The 22,997-nt window shown below is 41.8% G+C and overlaps 1 protein-coding gene across 6 annotated transcripts in view; it reads left to right on the top strand.

Moving 5' to 3' along the window:
• cadpsa (Ca2+-dependent activator protein for secretion a) overlaps positions 1–22,997 on the top strand; it is a 150,755-nt gene that overhangs the window by 31,966 nt on the left and 95,792 nt on the right. For all 6 annotated transcript variants that reach the window (XM_046311415.1, XM_046311414.1, XM_046311413.1 and 3 more), the window contains exons 5-9: positions 9,333–9,413; positions 9,822–10,055; positions 12,298–12,419; positions 21,573–21,684; positions 21,903–22,042. In XM_046311415.1, coding sequence (XP_046167371.1) covers positions 9,333–9,413; positions 9,822–10,055; positions 12,298–12,419; positions 21,573–21,684; positions 21,903–22,042 — 689 coding nt within the window. The remainder of the gene's footprint in view (positions 1–9,332; positions 9,414–9,821; positions 10,056–12,297; positions 12,420–21,572; positions 21,685–21,902; positions 22,043–22,997) is intronic.

Genomic DNA, 22,997 nt, shown 5'->3' with positions numbered 1-22,997 from the left:
TTAGATGTCAATAGCCGGCTTTTGGCCAATAAAAATACAAAGGTTGATAAATAAAACTATTGCCTGCCAAAATGACCTGTAAAAACAATAATGCTTTTTATTCATTGAATACCAGTTGATGTAAATACATTTGACCGTTATGCTTATCAGTCTATAAGTAATTTGCATAATTTAGTGGAATGAAATTGGCCTGTGTGTATTTTCATTAGTCATCATGTATGTTTTTTCTCCAACACAACTATCACAAGCGCACAGATTTCTCCTGCAGCTCCTGTGCTTCTATAAGCCCATTCATTGCACAACTATTCTAAATGCAATCACGTGTTAACAGTTTTGGTGCACGATTAAAAAGAACTATTTTTATTTCTCAACTAGTCATTGAAGCACACCTCCCATTCACCATTCAAGTGTAGGCACCAGGATATCACCGCATCACCCACCACTTTACAATGTGAGCTAGAGGCAATATGCATTTTGAAATCATACTTAATTGTTTGAAATCTGAATGTTTTATTTCATATTATAAGGCTGTCATGGAAATGATCACATATGTCAATATTAAATTAATCATTAAATTAATCATTCAATATTATCAGCACGCTGGAGAGGTTCCAACAAACTTAATGAACCATAGTACACGTCGGTTGGAGGCTCTGCCGGGGCAGTCCCGTTATTTCTCTTACACAGACAAGTTATATTTACATGATTTACATTATTCATTATTCATTATTAGTGTTTGCTTCATGCATGTGACCGACCAATACCTAACAAGGCTTCTTCTCTCCAAGCTGATACCTTGAAACTGAGAGAGCCCTTTCAGTTCTCAAAGCAATGTTCTGGACATACTGCCACATTGCTTATACTGATAGTGAAGATTCCTCCCAGGAAAGATCAATCAATCACTTGCATGAACCAAGTCGAATTGGTTAACAGAAAAGCACCTACATAAAATGTTTCTTCACAAGGCATGTCTTACCTCGCCTCAAAGTAGCTTTTGAAGCAAGTTAAAATCGGACCCCGCAAATGTGGAGGCAATTCTTTTATAAAGACTTCATAGTTTCAAGTTTGGGGAAGCTTGGGGAAGCAATTTATCCTACCATTTCTACCATTCTGTATGCCAGTTCTGATTTTCATATGTGCATTAACAGTTTCATTAAAATAATAAAGTTTTTGTTTCTCAAAATCATTGTCACGTGGTTAATTGTAAAAATCTGAATTAAAATGACAAAAATCAAAGTTAAAAGTCAACAATTGCGAGATCACCAGTCTCTGCCATATGGGCAGATTGATTCACCGTCATCCATTGACGGCTAAAAAAAGGAGCGCATAGCCTTTAGGCCAATGAAGCAGTAGACCTAGAACTTCCATTGCTTTTTCACATGGAGGATTGGTGCTTATCGAGGGGAGATTGTTGCTCCCCAACATTATTAGGAAAGAGAAAACAGACACATGGTCATTGCTCACATGGAGCACTCCAAACAAAAGACAATAAAAAAATTGACAAATCTCGTAAAAGATGGTTTTGAAATAAACCAAATCTTGTTTCTCACAAGTGTAGCAGGTTGTGAACTCTGCAAACAACATTTCCACTCTGAGAATGAGATTGGTAAATTAATTTAATTAATACATGAATTAACAGAAATGTCTGTAACCAAATGACAGGGATTAACTGTACATTTACTACTGATGACATTATCTTCACACATATTTTAGATTATTTTAATTGACAGCCGTAACTCAATTATCAGCTAGGCCTATTGCCACGCTTGCTGCCCAAATTGCAGGCTTCCAAAATGAGGGACAGAACAGCTGTCATCTGTGCCCTTAATCAGGTACCTGTCATCATGTACCTTAGGGTTGTGTGTTGAATGCTTTTGAAGGAGACTGAGAGACAAATGGTTCCCTCGCATCACATTGTGTGTGTGTGTGTGTGTGTGTGTGTGTGTGTGTGTGTGTGTGTGTGTGTGTGTGTGTGTGTGTGTGTGTGTGTGTGTGTGTGTGTGTGTGTGTGTGTGTGTGTGCGTGCGTGCGTGCGTGCGTGCGTGCGTGCGTGCGTGCGTGCGTGCGTGCGTGCGTGCGTGCGTGCGTGTGAACCTCTCCCTCAGCTAACTGAAGGCTAGTAGTGCAATTCATGACTATGTAAACCTTTCTGTGTAGAAACAACCTTAGTGACTGACTAAATTAAAATGAGAGGTGGTCTCACCGCTGTGTGTAACCTATGATAGTAGGCAGAGACTCTTTGTCTTCTGAAGAATGTGTTTTCGCCTGTAATGATGACTTCAGTTAAGGAATAAATTCATGAATTGAATTTCAGTCCTTTGTGGCCGGTGTGTGCCCTGAGTGTGGGTGGAACAGCGTGGGTGTTGTTCCATTTTATCAGACGGGGTTTGGTGTTATGGATGTGGTCGTGCCGACTGCCTGGCGCTGTTTTAATGAAAGCCTGTAATTGGTCAGAATGGACAGGCAACATCACAACATGGCTGATGTGACTACACTGCTGGCTGCCCAGGGACTCCTGTGGAAACACAAATCCAACATTAGATCAGCATGATAAATAAATAGTATCTTTATTAATCCAGCTCTGATGAGGCAGATCATTTGCCTTCAGCTCTGCTCACACAACACGAACACACACCTTCCGGTTGCCAGTTCATCTCCCTCTTTCTTTTCTCTGGTAACCTTCTGGCCACCTGTCTGCCTCTCTAACTTCAAGGATACAAACACTGTCCATAAAGCCTGTGGAATCGGTTAACTATGAAACCCTAACCCAAACCCTAACCCTAACTATAAAACAATATAAAAACATCAACTCAAACAGTTGTTTGTTTGACAAAACCTTTTGCCTACCCCAGGACACAGACAATTTCTGGCAGAAGTCACTTTTATCAGTTATTTTCCACTTGAGGTGGTACAGAAAAACGACTGCCGTCATCAGAGTGAGTTTCTGTTAGATGTATAAGTAACTCAAGTCACTTACTGTACACCTCAGTTAACATGGATATTCTATATTTTAGAATCATAAACAAGGCTATCAACACAACAATTTGAAATCCCTCCATTCTATGCTGTGAATTATAGAATGGGAAAGATGGGGAAGTAACATATCCTCCATTTGTATCAAAGACCTTGCTGTTGTCATACTACCAATAGAGATCTGTCTGAAAGCTTTGAAGTAGATCTCAATGCTGGACTTTTGTTTTGGTCTAGACTGTGAGGTGCTGTATTTTGCTTGTGTGTGTGTGTGTGTGTGTGCGTGTGTGTGTGTGTGTGTGTGTGTGTGTGTGTGTGTGTGTGTGTGTGTGTGTGTGTGTGTGTGTGTGTGTGTGTGTGTGTGTGTGTGTGTGTGTGTGTGTGTGTGTGTGTGTGTGTGTGTGTGTGTGTGTGTGTGTGTGTGTGTGTGTGTGTGTGTGTGTGTGTGTGTCTTTGTTTGTGAAACCTTTCTGCTGTCAGTCTCACACACTATGCCCTTTGTCTGCTCATTCATGGCTCCCATGGCGACAGTAAACATGGCCACCTCTCTTTCCCTGCCTCCCCTGTCAGCTGTTGTCACCCTGCCTATATTAAACCAGACAGGCCGGATTGGTTCCCTCCCACACATCACAACTGCTGCTACCAGACTCTTATAATGATAGCTAAATACTGCACAATTTAAAACATTTCACCCCAATCACCCTTCCCCAAAACACATGTAAATATTAGACTATAAATTGTGAATTCCTGTATTATACCTATGCAAATATATACACTCCCGTTCAAAAGTTTGGGGTCATTTTGAAATGTCCATGTTTTTTAAAGAAAAGCACAAAAAATTGTCCATTAAAATAACATCAAATTGATCAGAAATACAGTGTAGACATTATTAATCACTCCTGTGATCCAATAACACGATGTGTTATCTAATCCAAGTTTATCATTTTAAAAGGCTAATTGATCATTTGAAAACCCTTTTGCAAATATGTCAGCAGAGCTGAAAATTGTTGTCCTGATTAAAGAAGAAATAAAACAGGCCTTCTTTTTACTAGTTGAGTATCTGGAGCATCAGCATTTGTGGGTTCACAAGTCTCAATGTCAACAGTGAACAGGCGACTCCGGGATGCTGGCCTTCTAGGCAGAGTTGCAAAGAAAAAGCCATATCTCAGACTGGCTAATAAAAATAAAATGTCTACACTGTATTTCTGTATCACTGTATTTGCACATTCTTCCACTGCAAACCTACCATTCCAGTGTTTTACTTGCTATATTGTATTTACTTCGCCACCATGGCCTTTTTTTGCCTTTACCTCCCTTATCTCACCTCATTTGCTCACATTGTATATAGACTTATGTTCTACTGTATTATTGACTGTATGTTTGTTTTACTCCATGTGTAACTCTGTGTTGTTGTATGTGTCGAACTACTTTGCTTTAACTTGGCCAGGTCACAATTGTAAATGAGAACTTGTTCTCAACTTTCCTACCTGGTTAAATAAATGTGAAATAAAGAAATTGGGTCAATTTGATGTTATTTTATTGGACAATTCTTTTCAACTGTCTTGAAAACAAGGACATTTCTAAGTGACCCCATACTTTTGAACAGTATTGTGTGATATATATATATATATTCTACTAAGCCATTTACTTTGTTTGTATTCTTATCTTGTATTATTTCTTATTGTTGTTGCATTGATGAGAATAAACCTGCAGCTAAGCATTTCATTGGACGATGTATACCATGTGTATGCCGCACATATGACTAATAAAACTTGAAACAATATCTGAACACCTGTATGTTACGAAATTCTAACTCCTCCATACAGAGTTGATTTACAAGAATCTGAATTCACTGTATCCTCACCCAGGAAAACAGGGTAGTATCACAGCATCAGTGTGCCCCAAGTTGTCTGCACATAGAATTAACGATTGAACAGACACTCATGCACACAGTTCCCCGCTCTGCCTCCCTCTGCCTGTGGGTTACACTATAGCTGTTCACACCCATGGATGTTTTCACTTAAGGATGAGTTATCTGCTGCCTGGAGTGCCTAATGATAGAGTGAGCAGCCTTCAGACACAGAGGCTCCACACTCTAGTGAGTGAGTGAAACGATAGATAGTCCAGCATGCTACTCTACCAGTGGACAGAATACACTATCGATTGCCACTCAGTACAATAATACGGCTACTACAGTTACAACACCATGATGCTCAGATGGATACTACAGATCACAGACATATAGACTGACTGACTGACTGACTGACTGACTGACTGACTGACTGACTGACTGACTGACTGACTGACTGACTGACTGACTGACTGACTGACTGACTGACTGACTGACTGACTGACTGACTGACTGTATATCCCATACACACTGGGGTAGGGCTGCCAAGAAAAAAGTGTGTGGGTGTGGAGAGCAAGAATTACACTATAAGCCCTCGGATCACATGTATGAGTGAGTCCATCACGTGTGAGTGAGTGAGTGAGTGAGTGAGTGAGTGAGTGAGTGAGTGAGTGAGTGAGTGAGTGAGTGAGTGAGTGAGGAAGAGAGGGGAAGAGAGGGGAGAGAGGTAAAGAGAGAGGTAAAGATGCGAGATGGAGAGAGGGGAGAGGGAATAAGGAAAGTGATCAGCTGTTCACACCACGGAACTGCAATCCCAACGGGCAGACTCTGTATAAGTTTCAAGTTTTAAAGCACAAGTACAGGGAAATGCCTTTCCTGCAAACTGTTTATATTGTTGGGGGAAGTGGACAATTCTCAGATAACATTCATACAGTACATGAAGAAAAGTATGGGAACACCTGCTCGTCGAACATCTCATTGAAAATTCATGGGTATTAATATGGAGTTGGTCCCCCCTTTGCTGCAATAGCAGCCTCCACTCTTCTGGGAAGGCTTTCCACTAGATGTTGGAACATTGCTGCGGGGACTTGCTTCCATTCAGCCACGAGCATTAGTGAGGTCGGCCACTGATGTTGGGAGATTAGGCTTGGCTCGCAGTCGGCGTTACAATTCATCCCAAAGGTGTTTGGTGGGGTGGAGATCAGGGCTCTGTGCAGGCCAGTCAAGTTCTTCCACACAGATCTCAACAAACCATTTCAGCAAAGACTCTGTGTGTTCTGACAGCATTTCTAGTCCTATTTTTATCCATCCTCTCCCTTGTTTCCCATTCCTCTCTCTTATTGTTGTTGTGAAGAATGCCTCAGTGCCCTGGCAGAAGGTGGAGGGTGGAGAGGGTGTACGTAGCGTGGGCAGAGAGAGAGCGAGAGAACAGGACATTTTCAGAGAATCTGAGACAGAAATTAATAGAGGGATGGATGAAGTGAGGGAGAGGATGAGGGGCGAGACCATCATCTTATAATTCACTAATATCAAACAACACCCCCCCCTCCCCTCTGGGTTCCCTGTCCCCTGGAGGCCTACAGAGGGAGGGAAGGAGAAGCAATGTTGAAGGGTTAATCTAGACACACACACGGACACAATCATAATAACACAATTCTCTCAGACACACATTGATAAACAGACACAGTCAGATGCATATGGTGTGGCAATCAGGTGCGCAGCTTTGGCCGGTGGAGATTAGGCAGATTTAATGAATCAAATTATGGTTGGCCTTGCTTACATCAGATGTGATTATATTATTACAGGGATATCTCTCTCTCTCTTTACTGCTCTGGTGTAATGCAGCAAAGACTCTCAGTATGCGAGTCTGTGTGTTCTGCCAGCATTTCTAGTTCTCTTTTCATCTACCCTCTCCCTTGTATCCCACCCCTCTCTCATTGTTGTTGTGAAGAATGCCTCAGTGCCCTGGCAGAGGGTGTATGTAGCATGGGTAGAGACACTCTACTGGACTCGTTTGGCACAGGGCGTAAAACTCTGCCAGAGTTACATGCCTGTTTTTTATTCTTACTGTATTATTTCATGGCCGCAGGACTAGGCTGGTCTGGTCAGGAGACACATAGACAGTGACTCTGTTGTAATGCTGTTCATTGTGTGTGTGTGCCTGTCCCGACTTCTGCCAAAGTCGTTGCCTCTCCTTGTTCGGGCGGTGCTCAGTGGTCGACGTCACCGGTCTTCTAGCCATCATTCTGTTTCCCCTCATGTCTTTGTCAGAGATTGTTTATTGTCAGTGTTGTGTTTATTGTATGTGCATGACGGGTCCTCATACCCATGTTTGTTTATATTCTATTCTTATTAGTGTTATGGAGCATGTTACGTGGAAATTCAATAAAAGACTCAATTTTACACTCCGTTTGACTCTCCTGCGCCTGACTTCCCTGCCACCTATACACACGACTCTGACAGTGCCCTACCCATCCTGCTTTAAGAGCCCTAACGATGCCTCCGAACAGACTGGGGGATTCGATTAGCATAGACTCTAGAGATCTTGTTGCATATCTGTGGCTGTGTGTATATGGTCATGCTCGTGTGGTCTGTGGATATGTGTGTAGTATATGTCAATGTACTTCAGTATGTGTATTCCTGCCAGTAAACGCACTGCTAGAAACCATATCTGTAGTCATTTGCTCCTCCATCCACAGGGGCTGAAGGAGTGGCTGTGACAGATGTGTTTGTGTCTGCTATCGTACTGCAGGCTCCCTGACCACTAATGACTATCCCTTTTCTCAGAAGACCCACCTCTGCTCTGCAATCTGGAGAAAGAGTCTATACTGCACATACATTTGATGAAGACAACTCTGATTTATAGTATAGTCAAGTGACAAAGTAATAGATCTGAACCAGGGCTGTAAACAAGCATCCTTAAACAGAGAATTTACTTCCAAGGTCTAATTCACGACAAACACAATCATTTGACAGTGGTTGAATATCGATCACCATTTCAAGGGGAGTGGAAGTCATGGGATTCAAATGGAAATTAAATTGGTTAGCCTACAGCTCATCGTATTGGTGGGATGTACAGGTGTAGGATCTTAATTTGACCAGTTTCTCACAGCAGGAAAATAATCCTGCAGCAACAAGAAATGTTCATTATTGTGTGGATTATAATTCATGACAATTTTTGTAGGGTTTGATAAATTTTAAGTGGAATTTACAAACTGTAGAAGCCTTTCTTAACTTCTCTAGGGGTAGGGGGCACTATTTTCACCTCCGGATAAAAAGCGTGCCCAAAGCAAACTGCCTCCTACTCAGGCCCAGAAGCTAGGATATGCATATAATTGGTGGATTTGGATAGAAAACACTACATTTTCCAAAACTGTTAAAATAACGTCTGTGACTATAACAGAACTGATTTGGCAGGTGAAAACCTGAGAAAAATCCATCCAGGAAGTAGGATTTTTTTTTGTAGTTTGCTATTAAATTCCATTACAGTATCCATTGATTTAGGACTCAAATTGCAGTTCCTATGCCTTCCACTAGATGTCAACAGTCTTTAGAAATAGTTGCAGGCTTGTATTCTGAAAAATTAGGGAGTAAGAACAGTCTGAATGACTGGACCCTAAAGTGCCACAGAGCTTTTTCATGCGCAATCCCGAGAGCGCGCCCTTTCTTGTTTACCTTTTATATTGACGACGTTGTCGTCCGGTTGAAATATTATCGATTATGTTGGCTATAAAACAACCTGTGGATTGGATATAAACATCGTTTGACATGTTTCTATGAACTTTACGGATACAATTTGGATTTTCTGTCTGCCTGTTGTGACTGCGTTTGAGCCTGTGGATTACGCGCGAACAAAACCGTTTTGGATATAAAGAGAGACTTTATGAAACAAAACAAACATTTATTGAGAAAAATGAATGTCTTCTGAGTGCAACCATATGAAGATCATCAAAGGTAAGTGATTCATTTTATCTCTATTTCTGACTTGTGTAACTCTTCTACTTGGCTGGTTACTGTTTGTAATGATTTATCTGCTGGGCGATGTTCTCAAATAATCGCATGGTATGCTTTTGCCGTAAAGCCTTTTTGAAATCTGACACCGTGGTTGGATTCACAAGAAGTTCATCTTTAAACCTATATATAACACTTGAATGTCTTCTGAATTTTTATAATCAGTATTTCTGTTTTTGAATTTGGAGCTCTGCAATTTCACTGGATGTTGGTCTAGAGGTTTTAAACCTCAAATACACCACACGTTTGCATTGATCAAATTAAGATTCTATATCTGTACATGTACACTCCAAGTCATTACATCTTGATACATTCATACATTACAACAATCAATTTCCAATGATGATTATTAGGATATAAGAACTAAAGGTCAATATGTCAATATCAAGGTTTGTAATGGAAGTTGTGTGTAAGGCCCTGCGTTATGCCACCAGGTGATAATAAATGCTGAATGTAAGGCTTATGTCATGGTAACGTCTCTTGTCGTTGTGTTTGTTTCCAGCTTGATAACCCAGACGAGCAGGCTGCTCAGATCAGGAGAGAGCTGGACGGACGACTGCAGATGGCTGATCAGATCGCCAGGGTAAGACACAACCACCTCAAAGTAAAATAGAGAATTAGACACCAACCCACCACTCTTAAATCACCTCACCAGAGCTGTTTCTGATACAGTAGAAGATGGTAGCTCTAAGGTCTATAAACTAAGTAGTAGTGATACTACAGTATCTGTGTGTACTGAACCCTAGGCCCTCAAGCATAAGGCACATCTTTACATCAGAAAACTGCCTCAATAATGTAAAAGCAGAGGTAGACTCATGCAGGAGTACCCATAAATAAAGATCCTCTTTAAAAATACCTTTATGGTTGTAGACTACACAATGTAGACTACACAATGTGTGTGGGTGTGACTTATGTGTGCTTGCGTGCCTGTGTGTGTGTACGTGCGTGCTTGTGTGTATACCTGTGTGTGTATGTTTCTGTGCCATAACAGGGCGGCAGGTTTCCCAAGTTTGTTTCCAAAGAGATGGAGGCCATGTTCATAGAGGAGCTGAGATCCTCAGTGAACCTGCTTATGGCTAACCTGGAGAGCATGCCCGTGTCCAAGGGAGGAGAGTTCAAACTGCAGAAGCTCAAACGAGGACACAACAGCTCTATCATAGACATGGGCCAGGAGGACGAGAACACACTGTCCAAGTCTGATGTGGTGCTCTCCTTCACTCTGGAGGTATGGTTGGTTAACACTGCAGCTCAAACACAGCCTGCCAGAGACACTGCCTCCAGTGGTGATTTGCAGAAGTGTGCTATTGAAGTAATCCTGACTATTTCATCTGTCAGGCTACATAGAAAATAACATTCAAGGCTCTTCTTACTTTAGAAACAGACACAGAGAGGGAAAGTAAGAGAGAGATGTAGACTGAATGACATAGGTGGTTTACACAGAGAGAGAGAGAGAGAGAGAGAGAGAGAGAGAGAGAGAGAGAGAGAGAGAGAGAGAGAGAGAGAGAGAGAGAGAGAGAGAGAGAGAGAGAGAGAGAGAGAGAGAGAGAGAGTGGCTTGCGAAAGTATTCACCCAACTTGGCATTTTTCCTATTTTGTTGCCTTACAACCTGGAATTAAAATGTATCATTTGATTTACACAACATGCCTACCACTTTGAAGATGCAAAATATGTTTTATTGTGAAAAAAGACAAAACATTACTTGAGCATGCATAACTATTCACTCCCCCAAAGTCAATACTTTTTAGAGCCTCCTTTTGCAGCAATTATAGCTGCAAGTCTCCTGGGGTATGTCTCTATAAGCTTTGCACATCTAGCCCCTGGGATTTTTCCCATTCTTCAAGGCAAAACTGCTCCAGCTCCTTCAAGTTGGATGGGGTTCCGCTGGTATACAGCAATCTTTAAGTCATACCACAGATTCTCAGTTGGATTGAGGTCTGGGCATTGACTAGACAATTCCAAGACATTTAAATGGTACCCATTAAACCACTCAAGTGTTGCTTTAACAGTATGCTTAGGGTCATTGTCCTGCTGGAATGTGAACCTCCGTCCCAGTCTCAAATCTCTGGAAGACTGAAACAAGTTTCCCTCAAGAATTTCCTTGTATTTAGTGCCATGCATCAGTCCTTCAATTCTGACTAGTTTCCCAGTCCCTGCCGATGAAAAACATCCCCACAGCATGATACTGCCACCACCATGCTTCACTGTTGGCAATGGTTTTCTCTAGGGTGATGAGAGGTGTTGGGTTTACGCCATATATAGCGTTTTCCTTGATGGCCAGAAAGCAAAATTGTTGTCTCATCTGACCAGAGTACCTTCATATGTTTGGGGAGTCTCCGACATGCCTTTTGGTGAACACCAAACGTGTTTTCTTAATTAAAGCAATGGCTTTTTTCTTGCCACTCTTCCGTAAAGCCCAGCTCTGTGGAGTGTACGGCTTAAAGTGGTCCTATGGACAGATACTCCAATCTCCGCTGTGGAGCTTTGCAGCTCCTTCAGAGTTATCTTAGCTCTCTTTGTTGCCTCTCTGATTAATGCTCTCCTTGCCTTGTCCGTGCGTTTTGGTTGGAGGCCCTCCCTTGACAGGTTTGTTGTGGTGCCTTATTATTGCCATTTTTTAAATCATGAATTTAATGGTGCTCCGTGCGATGTTCAAAGTTTCGCATATTTTTGTTATAACCCTGATCTGTACTTCTCCACGACATTGTCCCTGACCTGTTTGGAGAGCTCCTTGGTCTTCATGGTGACGCTTGCTTGGTGGTGCACCTTGCTTTGTGGTGTTGCAGACTCTGGGGCCATTCAGAGCAGGTGTGTATATATACTGAGATCATGTGACATTTAGATTGCACAGAGGTGGACTTTAATTAACTAATTATGTGACTTCTGGAGGTAATTGGTTGCAACAGATCTTATTTAGAGGCTTCATAGCAGAGGGGGGAATACATATGCACACACTACTTTTCCTTTTTTTTCTTTTTTTTTACAAATATTTTTTGAAACAAGTAATTTTTTTCATTTCACTTCACCAATTTGGACTATTTTGTGTTGTCCATTACATGAAATCTAAATAAAAATCTATTTAAATTACAGGTTGTAATGCAACAAAATAGGAAAAACGACAAGGGGGTTAGGCTCTGATGATTAATGGTCCCTCCACTCTCGTATACCTCAGACATGTTTATAGCAGCAGCCATTCAATACAGTCGTAATGTTTTAAACTCCATATTCTGCTGCTCTCAGTAGACATGGCTGTAGTTCAGAGGGGCTGAGCTTATCGGGGGCGCCCATGTTTGTAAAAAAAAATAACAAGTCAGATGTTTCTTTATAGTAGTATCAGTGTCTGTAACAGTGCTCTAGCTCTAACTGATAAAATGCATTTTTTGTGTCTGAAACCAGTTTCTAGCAGCAGATGCATGTTGGAAATAAATAACATGTATAGGCATTTGACTGGCAGTATTCTCTCTGTCAGGTGGTGATTGTGGAGGTTCAGGGGTTAAAGTCTCTGGCTCCCAATCGAGTCGTCTACTGCACCATGGAGGTGGAGGGCGGGCATAAGCTCCAGACCGACCAGGCCGAGGCCTCCAAGCCAACGTGAGTGTGACACACACACACACACGCACACACATACACACACAGGTATGCTGGGCACACAAATTAGATTATAACAGCCTTATTTAAAGTGGCAATCAGCAGTAGAAACAATAACAAAGAGATCTCCACGTTCCTAGTTTGGTAAAAAGCTGAGGGATGGGACTGGAGAAATGTAAACACTTTCAAATTCATAGACATAGCTATGAATGCAAGGACTGACCATCCATAATATCACAATTATAGTTTAACCATGTTTTGAGGCTATATAGGGTTTGTTTACATTTACTTGGTTTACAAACATTGGCGTAAAACCAGCTTGTATATTGGGATCTGATGGGGTATGACAGTTCAACTAAGGTCATGAGGCATTTATAAGTTATATTCTTCAAGAAGTCCAATAATGGATCTAACAGCTGCTGTTTGCCTCTTTAAGAGTAAATACCTAGTAACTTCGTAATATGTTCAGTACGTTATATTTGATATATACAGTATGTAAACAAACTCATGTTTGCTAAGCATGTTAGGAAGTACGTAACTGCATTTAATTCCCAGTCACAGGTTGTTTACTTAGATTCATCACAGCCAGTCATGTGCAAGGCCTCAGTGACGTAAAATGTGACCTGGTGATGCGATTGAATCTGCTCCTAACTCACTCTCACACTACTTCCTGTTTACATATACATGGCCACATCATGTGTACTTCCTATGACATAAAAACCCCAAGCCCCTGACTGCTGCTCTTCCCTCAGTCCCACTCTGAGTAGCACCTGATCCAGATTGTGTTAATATGATTAGTAAGTCCTGAGTCCTCGTTAGGTGGTCCATAGGGTGGGTTCATGTTCTGTCAATAGCTGCACACCATGGTGTGGTAATGATATTTCCTGTGAGAGTATGACCAGGTGTTGTAGACGCCGAGCCAGACTGATTACTCAACATGCACCTTCTTCCACTGGTTGTGTTGAGACATTTGCTTTGCTTTATTTAAAGAACACTCAGACATGTACATTTAGGTCCGAAATTATTGATGAACAAAATAAACGATACAAATACTGAGCTATATTGTATGCTAAAAATTAGAACATTTTAGCCCAAAACCTGGTTACCTCTGCTTGGAGGCTGAAACTTGGCCACAAATGGATCTTCTAGGAAGACAATAACTCAAAGCACACGTCAAAATCCACAAAGAAATTGTTATTTGACCACAAAATGAACATTTTGCCATGGTCATCTCAGTCTCCGGACTTGAACGCTATTGAAAACAAGGGATCCAATCATTTTGAACCCTATTTTTTTTTTACTTTTTAAAAACTTTTAAAATCTCTTTCTCTGAGCAATTATATTAATAAAAAATCATATGCTTCCTACATTTTATGAGCATGCAATATAGCTCAGTATTTGTATTATTTATTTTACAGTCTTTTTTCCTCATCTATGTCAATTCGAGAAGCATCCACTTGCTGCCTGGTCTGCGAAACGCAAAGCGCATTCGTCTCAATTCTGCCACTAGCTAGCGTCTAATTCTAATACTGTTACTTGTACTCCCTGTATATAGCCATATTATTTTTTCTTGTTATTGTTGTTCATTATTCATTGTGTATTTATTCCTCATGTCACTATTTCATTTTTAACTCTGCATTGTTGTAAAAGGACCCGTAAGTTAACATATCACTGTTAGTCTACACCTGTTTTTTACGAAGCATGTGACAAATAACATGTTATTTTATTTGTACAGTATCTGTGTTCATTTTACTTTTTTTCTGTGGGGTGGGGTGGGGGGGGGTGAAGGAGACTGACAGAGAAGAGTAATTCATAATCCATACCTCTTCCTGAAATCCTCATTGTAAGGAAAGGGAATGATTTTCCTCATACTCTAATGCAGTGCTCATCACCCCTGTCTCCTCTTCTCTGATTTGAAAAGCAGGATGGTATGTTCTAGACTTGCTGCTAGAACTATAGTAGCTAAAACAGTTTGTAACAGTAACCCTGTACCTTTGTGTTTTTTAGTAGTACCATCAATACTCATTCAGAAATGTTAATTTTGGCGAGAGCCTTCTGTTTCTGAAATGACAGATGTTGCTGGTTGATTATAGTTTTAGCTTCACACAGTTACTGTAACACACCCTAGTGTGAAATATGTGGTGCAATGGGTCTTTGCTGTCTGACATTTTCAGAGTTATATCAGTCTCTATGCCCTGAGTGCACAGAGATAGAGAGTAGACATTGTCTAGAGTCTAGACTTTGGCCAGGGAGGCAGCTGTGCCCATCTGTGACGTCAAACTGTGTGTCTATGTGTGCATCAGATAAGTGGAGGGAGAGAGAGAAGGGCTATTTTAGACCCTGCTTCCTCACGGTGGAAGGCTCAGGTGGGAGCTGTGCTATGAGTGGATCAGTGGAAACTTTAGTTCAACAGAGTATGGGGCTATTATTGCTAGATACAGTATCTCGGTCAAACCCTGATATGCACATCTAAAGGGATCCATTCCTTCTCTTCCACAGATGGCAAGTCCTGTTGAACTTGGAATAGGAAATACAGTACGTAGCCAATAGTATGTGGACACCCATTCAAATGAGTGGATTTGGCTATTTCAGCCAAGCCCGTTGCTGACAGGTGTATAAAATTGAACACACAGCCATGCAGTTTCCATAGACAAACATTGGTAGTAGAATGGCTGGTAGCAGAAAGTTACTGAAGAGCTCAGTAACTTTCAACGTGGCACTGTCATAGTGCCACCTTTCCAACAAGTCAAATTGTCACATTTCTGTCCTGCTAGAGCTGCCCCTGTCAACTGTAAGTGCTGATATTGTGAAGTGGAAACGTCTAGGAGCAACAGCGGCTCAGCCATGAAGTGGTAGGCAACACAAGCACATAGAACGGTGCCGCTGAGTGCTGAAGCTCCTAGTGTGTAAAAATCGTCTGACTCACTACCCAGTTCCAAACGGTTTCTAGAAGCATTGACAGCACAATAACTGTTTGTTGGAAGCTTTGTGAAATGGGTTTACATGGCCGAGCAGCCGCACACAAGCCTAAGATCACCATCTGCAATGCCAAGCGTCGGCTGGAGTAATGTAAAGCTATTTGTCATTGGACTCGAGCAGAGGAAACGCGTTCTTTGGAGTGATGAATCACGCGTCACCATCTGGCAGTCCGACAGACGAATCTGGGTTTGGCGGAAGCCAGGAGAACGCTACCTTCCTCCACGCATAGTAAAGTTTAATGGAGGAGGAATAATGTTTTTCATGGTTCGGGCTAGGCCCCTTAGTTCGAGTGAAGGGAAGTCTTAACACTACAGCATACAATGACATTCTAGACGATTCCAACCTTGTGGCAACAGTTTGGGGAAGGCCCTTTCCTATTTCAGCATGACAATGCCCCCATGCATAAAGCTAGGTCCATGCAGAAATGGTTTGTCAAGATCGGTGTGGAAGAACTTGACTGGCATGCACTGACCTGAATCCCATCGAACACCTTTGGGATGAATTGTAACGCCGACTGCGAGCCAAGCCTAATCTCCCAACATCAGTGCCCGACCTCACTAATGCTCTTGTGGCTGAATGGAATCAAGTCCCCGCCGCAATGTTCCAACATTTAGTGGAAATACTTCCCATAAGAGTGGGGACCAACTCCATATTAATGCCCATGAATTTGGAATGAGATGTTCGACGAACAGTTGTCCAGATACTTTTGGTCATGTAGTGTATGAATGTTATCTGTTGGGATTTTAGTTATCTATTCTGTGGTATGGACCAGCTGATCACTTTCCTCTCTCTCCCCCCCTCTCCATCTCCCCATCTATCTCATCTTTACTTCTCTACCTCACTCCCCCCTCTTCCTCTTCCTGCTGTCTCTCCCTCCCTGTCTGCAGACTGCAGTGGTAGGTGTTTTGTACAGTAACGCAGTAGCTTGTGTCTGAGAGTGTGCGTTACCAGGTCATGTCACACCGTGATTCGGGGTGGAGAGGTGTGTGAAAGGACGGACTCACTCACACCTGTGACCCGAGGGCTTTTTGCACAAAGGATACAACCTGGCTTGCTGGATGCGAGCTGTAGCCAGGCAAAGCGAACGTTGTTGTGTGTGTGGCTCCAGCATTGTGCTGTACTATCTTGTGCTGCTCTACACGTGTGGCTGAGCTGAGAGTTATATAGGAATGCCCATGGGCTGTGCTCGTGGCCACTTGGGCTCAAACCAACACCAGGCCTCACATCTGAGCCATGGGCCAGGATGAGAAATACACTCAATCCCTAGACATATTCACATCTCCAGCATTCTGCATGATGAGAAATACCTGCCATACTAGACCTGCGCACATCTTAGCCGCTCCGGAGAAATAGACCCATTCTCAGACCTCTGCTCGTTTCAGGGACGTTGTAATGAGGAATACATGCTGTGATCCTAACAAATCAATTTATCTCTGTAATTTCCTCTGAAAGCAACTCATACATTCTGTAATGACATTTTCTGACCTCGTGAATCTAATCCAGACTTTAGTGATGCAAGCTGTTACACTGCCATCTACAGATGGAACAGTATGTGAAAACAGAATAATCAGGGATGGGCAGCCACAGTAGTTTGCTGAAAACACATTTACAGTCAGACAGGGTCAGACATTCATATTTACAGTCAGGCATTCATAAATACTACACAATTTAAACCATCTGGAGAATATTACATTTATGTTTGCATTAATCCATGCAATATTATGCTGCTCTGTAATCTATTATAATAGATTCTCTTTTCCCTTTAAATTTGTGTCAATATCGCAGAGTCAACACTACATCGCCAGTGCCCTTTGCTCTGACAAGACAAACAGAACACAAACCCCAGGGAAATGGAGAGGGTGAAAGAGAGAGATGGTCGGACTAGTCTTCATTCTGCCATATCAGTGCTCCCCCACCGCACTTTAGTGAGTGTGAAGTCACTCCTGGCTATATTAATTCTACACATGAGTGGCCACAAGCATTCAAGGCCTCTCTCTATTCCATGCTTACTGTATGTCATTCTCTACCCACTCTGACTCACATGCTTGTAGAATTTAACTAAGGGTGTTTTCACATATAGTCCTCTTTAAAAGAACCGATCTCAGTCCTCTTTAAAGTGAACTCTGGGGTAAAAAAAATAAGAAGCATAAGAACTTTTATGTTTGTATTCACACTGCCTTTGCCTTTGAACTCTTTTGCCAGTTCACGTCAACTATTTTGTGGACCAAGTCCTCTTTGCATTCACATTGCTATGTTTAGAAAGGAATCAAGATCTTTTTCCAACATGCACTCTGGGTTTTTACAAAGTGCAGGACAAGCAATTCAATCAGAATATGTTATTAGACAGCTAGAAGCTAATACATTGGAAGCTAATACATTGCATTTAGTTCAAATAAGAGACATAATAATTATATTCAGAAGATACTACTAACATGCAAATGTGTATTGGAAACAATGAATAGCAATAGAATAACTGCAGAATAAATAATGCTGTCATTGAAATTTTACACCCAAGGTTGTGATTCTCCCCAAATATATTGTCTTCTCACACTACTGAAACCCTACAATCAATAAACAGCTTATGAAGCTCTCTTAGCCTATAGATCACATATTGCAAACAAATAATTTGAACTAAAAAAAGCACACATTTTGGAATTTCTGTGCATCCGTGACAACTGCTAATCAATATCCAAAAACAGCACACATTTTTTTCTGCGAACCTGCATCTTTTGTGCCACCAATGTGAAGGTTTATGGCAGGAGAAACAGTGTTGCAGTAGTATAGTGTGTGGTGCGGGAATAATGACTTGTGAACCTGGGGAGCTTTGCGTTAACATTGTCCTAAAAAAGGTAACCGGTCCGCGGAATTCAAGCGAGCCGAACTCAGAAAAACTCTCGAGATGGTCTCAGTTCGATTCGTTTCTGGGGCTCTTTTGAGGTGACTGAGTTCCTTTGGAGTTCACACTGCACAAAATATTTAAGCGAACCGCACTAAGTTAAAAAAAATGGACTGGAAGTGAACAAGTGTGAAGATACCCTAAGAGAATAGTGAGAATTCTGAGTTTGCCCATAGGACGAGCCAGGAACATGATTCTTCATTAGCTGCAACTCACGATGTGTGCGTGGAGCTGTGAACAACTCAACTAGATTACAGAGAACAACCCAACTATACTGAACAAGAATATAAACGCAACATAAAAAGTGTTGGTCCTATGTTTCATGAGCTGAAATATAAGATCTGTATTTATCTCAAATTTTGTGCACACATTTGTTTACATCCTTGTTAGTGACCATTTCTCCTTTGCCAAGATAATCCATCCACCGGACAGGTGTGGCATATCAAGAAGCTGATTAAACAGCATGACAATTACACAGGTGCACCTTGTACTGGGGACAATAAAAGGCCACTCTAAAATGTGCAGTTTTGTCAAACAAACACAATGGCACAGATGTCTTAAGTTTGAGTAGGCATGCAATTGGCATGCTGACTGCAGGAATGTCCACCAGAGCTGTTGCCAGATAATTTAATGTTAATTTCTCTACCATAAGCTGCCTCCAACGTCGTTTTAGAGAAGTTGGTAGTACGTCCAACCGGCCTCACAACCGTAGGCCACGTGTAACCACCAGGACCTCTACATTCGACTTCTACACCTGCGGGATCGTCTGAGACCAGCCACCCGGACAGCTGATGAAACTGAGGAGATTTTCTGTCTGTAATAAAGCCTGTTTGTGGGGAAAAACGCATTCTGATTGGCTGGGCCTGGCTCCCAAGTGGGTGGGTCTATGCCCTGCAAGGCCCACCCATCGCTGCACCCCTGCCCAGTCATGTGAAATCCATAGATTAGGGCCTAATATTTGTTTTTTAATTGATAGATTTTCTTTTAAATTGTTGAAATTGTTGCATGTTTCATTTATATTTTTGTTCAGTATAGATTACAGAGAACAACCCAACTACCTTCTATCGACAAGTCTACTGTTTTTACAAGGGTGTGTGTGTGTGTGTGTTTATAGATGTCAAGGTCAATGATACACAGTAGGTGCAATGTTTATTTATTCTTCCCTGATTGCCGCTCTCTAATTAGCCACTTGAGCCGCTGCTGTACACATTAATGTATTTGTCCAAGAGTGAGGATGCAGGGCTCACCCCTCTCCCTCCCCCTGTGATTCATGACATGTTACACCAATATATGAGATATTCTGTGAGTTGAAATTAAGTACAGTTGAAGTCGAAAGTTTACATACACCTTAGCCAAATACATTTAAACTCAGTTTTTCACAATTCCTGACATTTAATCCTAGTAAAAATTCCCTGTCTTATATCAGTTAGGATCACCATTTAATTTTAAGAATGTGAAATTTCAGAATAATAGTAGAGAGAGTGATTTATTTCAGCTTTTATTTCTTTCATCACATTCCCAGTGGGTCAGAAGTTTACATACACTCAATTAATATTTGGTAGCATTGCCTTTAAATTGTTTAACTTGGGTCAAACATTTCGGGTAGCCTTCCACAAGCTTCCCACAATAAGTTGAATGAATTTCAGGCCCATTGCTCCTGACAGAGCTGGTGTAACTGAGTCAGATTTGTAGGCCTCCTTGCTCGCACACGCTTTTTCAGTTCTGCCCACATATTTTCTATAGGATTGTCAGGGCTTTGTGATGGCCACTCCAATACCTTGACTTTGCTGTCCATAAGCCATTTTGCCACAACTTTGGAAGTATGCTTGGGGTCATTGTCCATTTGGAAGACCCATTTGGGACCAAGCTTTAACTTCCTGACTGATGTCTTGAGATGTTGCTTCAATACATCCACAGAATTTTCCCGCCTCATGATGCAATCTATTTTGTGAAGTGCACCAGTCCCTCCTGCAGCAAAGCACCCCCACAACATGATGCTGCCACCCCAGCGCTTCACGGTTGGGATGGTGTTCTTCGGCTTGTAAGCCTCCCCCTTTTTCCTCCAAACATAACGATGGTCATTATGGCCAAACAGTTATATTTTTGTTTCATCAGACCAGAGGACTTTTCTCCAAAAAGTACGATCTTTGTCCCCATGTGCAGTTGCAAACCGTAGTCGTTTTTTTCAATGGCAGTTTTGGAGCAGTGGCTTCTTCCTCGCTTCTTTCTTGTAAAAATTGGCAAACCCAAGGAACTGCTGGTCCTGCTTGAGTGAGGTTGGACGGGGCCAGTCGGTGACCTCCTCAATCTTTACGCGGTCCATTTGGATGCCTGCCTTCTTGTGACCCAGGAAGGAAACCTGGGATACGTGGAACTCACACTTCTCTATCTTGACATATAGTTTTCTCTGCATGAAGCGTCTCAGGACTTTGCAGACATGCAGTATGTGTTCCGGAAGGGTCTTGGAGAAGATCAAGATGTCGTCGAGGTAAACGTTATTGCTGGTTACATAGGTACAGTAAATGCTCTCTACCAACATTAACCCTGTGGCACAATGCATTTGAATCACATAATCAACTGTTTTCACAACATTCTATAATAGCATCCCCTTTCAAACACCCTCCATTTCCTGCTTTATTTGGGTGTGCAAGAGATACCACTTACTGTATATCCCGCTGACAGACTTATTCTCTTGTATAGTCGTTAAACGTTACAAAGGAATACTCACACTGTGGATCCATCACATCAGGGAAATGCTTCATAGATGATAACTGCCTTAAGTACAGGACTTAAGTGTGAAACTTGGGATCTTCACAGATATACTGTAAGACCACATTGGAAGGAGATACAGCCCATCAGTGCAAAATGACACACAGAGAAACACCTCACAGCTTGGAGCTTGTTCACAGATGGTTGTGATGCATCCCAAAGGAATGCTGAGTGATTTAGGAATTATGTAATAGTGCTTATGCTGTCAAGGTTTCCCTATGCTACTGTACCTCTTCCTCAGAATATGTCTTTTGAATACACCGGGTTTGTCATACACACACACACACACCCTTTCGCTTGCTCTTGCTCTCTCCTCACTACTGTAGTGTAGGGTCTTGATCCAATAAAGTGGATTTAAACATTTAAATGATCTTCTCCCTCTCCTGTGAAGAGATTAAATGTGTGATTAATAAATGACCTGTAACAGAGCAGCAAGACACCATTTTCCATGTCAAACATATCATGTCACTATTTAACCCTTGTCTCTCCCTGTGGTCTTGTGTGTGTTCCAGCTGGGGGACCCAGGGGGACTTCACTACCACACATCCCCTGCCAGCTGTAAAGGTGAAGCTGTTTACTGAGAGCACAGGAGTACTGGCCCTGGAGGACAAAGAGCTGGGCAGGGTAAGAGCCGACACGACTGGAGCCAGAGATGGGCATAGTCGGCAGCAAACTCGTTTTTCACATTTCAAAACGGTTGCTACTTTGACATTAATATGGTGTATACATTGATACTATCATATATATATATATATATATTGATACAACCTTACATGACTGTGTGCTTTATCTATGACTTGACTTGTATAATAGGTATAGTGGATGTGTCATTGTGCTTCCAGGTTGTGCTCCATCCCACCCCCAACAGTCCCAAACAGTCAGAACTGCACAAGATGTCCGTGTCCAAAGGCTGCCCTGACAGTGACCTGAAGATCAAACTGGCCATCCGCATGGACAAGCCACAAAACATGAAGCACTGTGGGTAAGTTACTTTGCGCTGAAACACTAGATCAAACAATGGTTTGCTGCCATCTAGTGGTTCTGATCATTACTGCACAACACACTTCCAGAACAGAGACTATCGACTGACCAAAACAGGCAACCTTTACTTTATCTTGACCTTTAAACTATGATCTTCACCATACATTGAACTTTACTGTGTAATTGGCACTTTTTGACAATTTTAGATTTTTTCAAATATTGTGCTACTGCATTTATCAAGCCTACATAATAAAGTACTCTCTTTCAGTATTTCACTGCTTTCACCCCAGCAATTTAAAACAGTCATCGTTCATTTTGAGTGAAATGGAAAGATCTCTATACAGGTTCCATTGCCTGGGCTCGGTATTACAGTGTTTCCTCTAGGAAATCATATCTCTAGCAGCGGTAGAAATATAGGGGAAACACTGCATAAACAAAGTGTGCATAGCCTTACACTTCTACATACATGTAAGACATTACCATGTTAAAGCCCAATCAGTTCAAATCAGCCTGGTTTTGTCACAAATGTTATGTATCTGTTTGTCCAGCCCTCATATTTTGCCTCACAGGGAAGTGCTTCACCATTTTCTTTTCAGGACAACCAGGCCTACAAGTAAACTGAAAAACAATTTGACATATGTTACATTCATGAGTTTTATAGACTAATGTCACAAGAAATATGAGCGGAAATGTATGAAAACCCTTACCTTCTGACGAGTCCTGTGCGGCTTGTGAGCCTCGTAGAGCAAAACAGACAACACGTGCACGTTCGTGACAGTGTCTACTTTTCGGGACAGAGTCTCCGCTTTTCATAATAGTTTATAGCTCAAACTGTTCAGACTTTAGAGACATTTTCAAGAGAAGAACCGTTTTCGGTATTGTGTCTTGATTTGATTTGTCTCACAAACTCCTCAATATCACAACCTCTGTAGACTGCACAGGTGCATGGCTGCTAT

Source organism: Oncorhynchus gorbuscha, linkage group LG18, assembly GCF_021184085.1.
Source record: "Oncorhynchus gorbuscha isolate QuinsamMale2020 ecotype Even-year linkage group LG18, OgorEven_v1.0, whole genome shotgun sequence".
Taxonomy (NCBI): Eukaryota; Metazoa; Chordata; class Actinopteri; order Salmoniformes; family Salmonidae; genus Oncorhynchus; species Oncorhynchus gorbuscha.
Note: the sequence above shows the minus strand (reverse complement) of the source record. Positions and strands in the feature narration are given on the sequence as shown.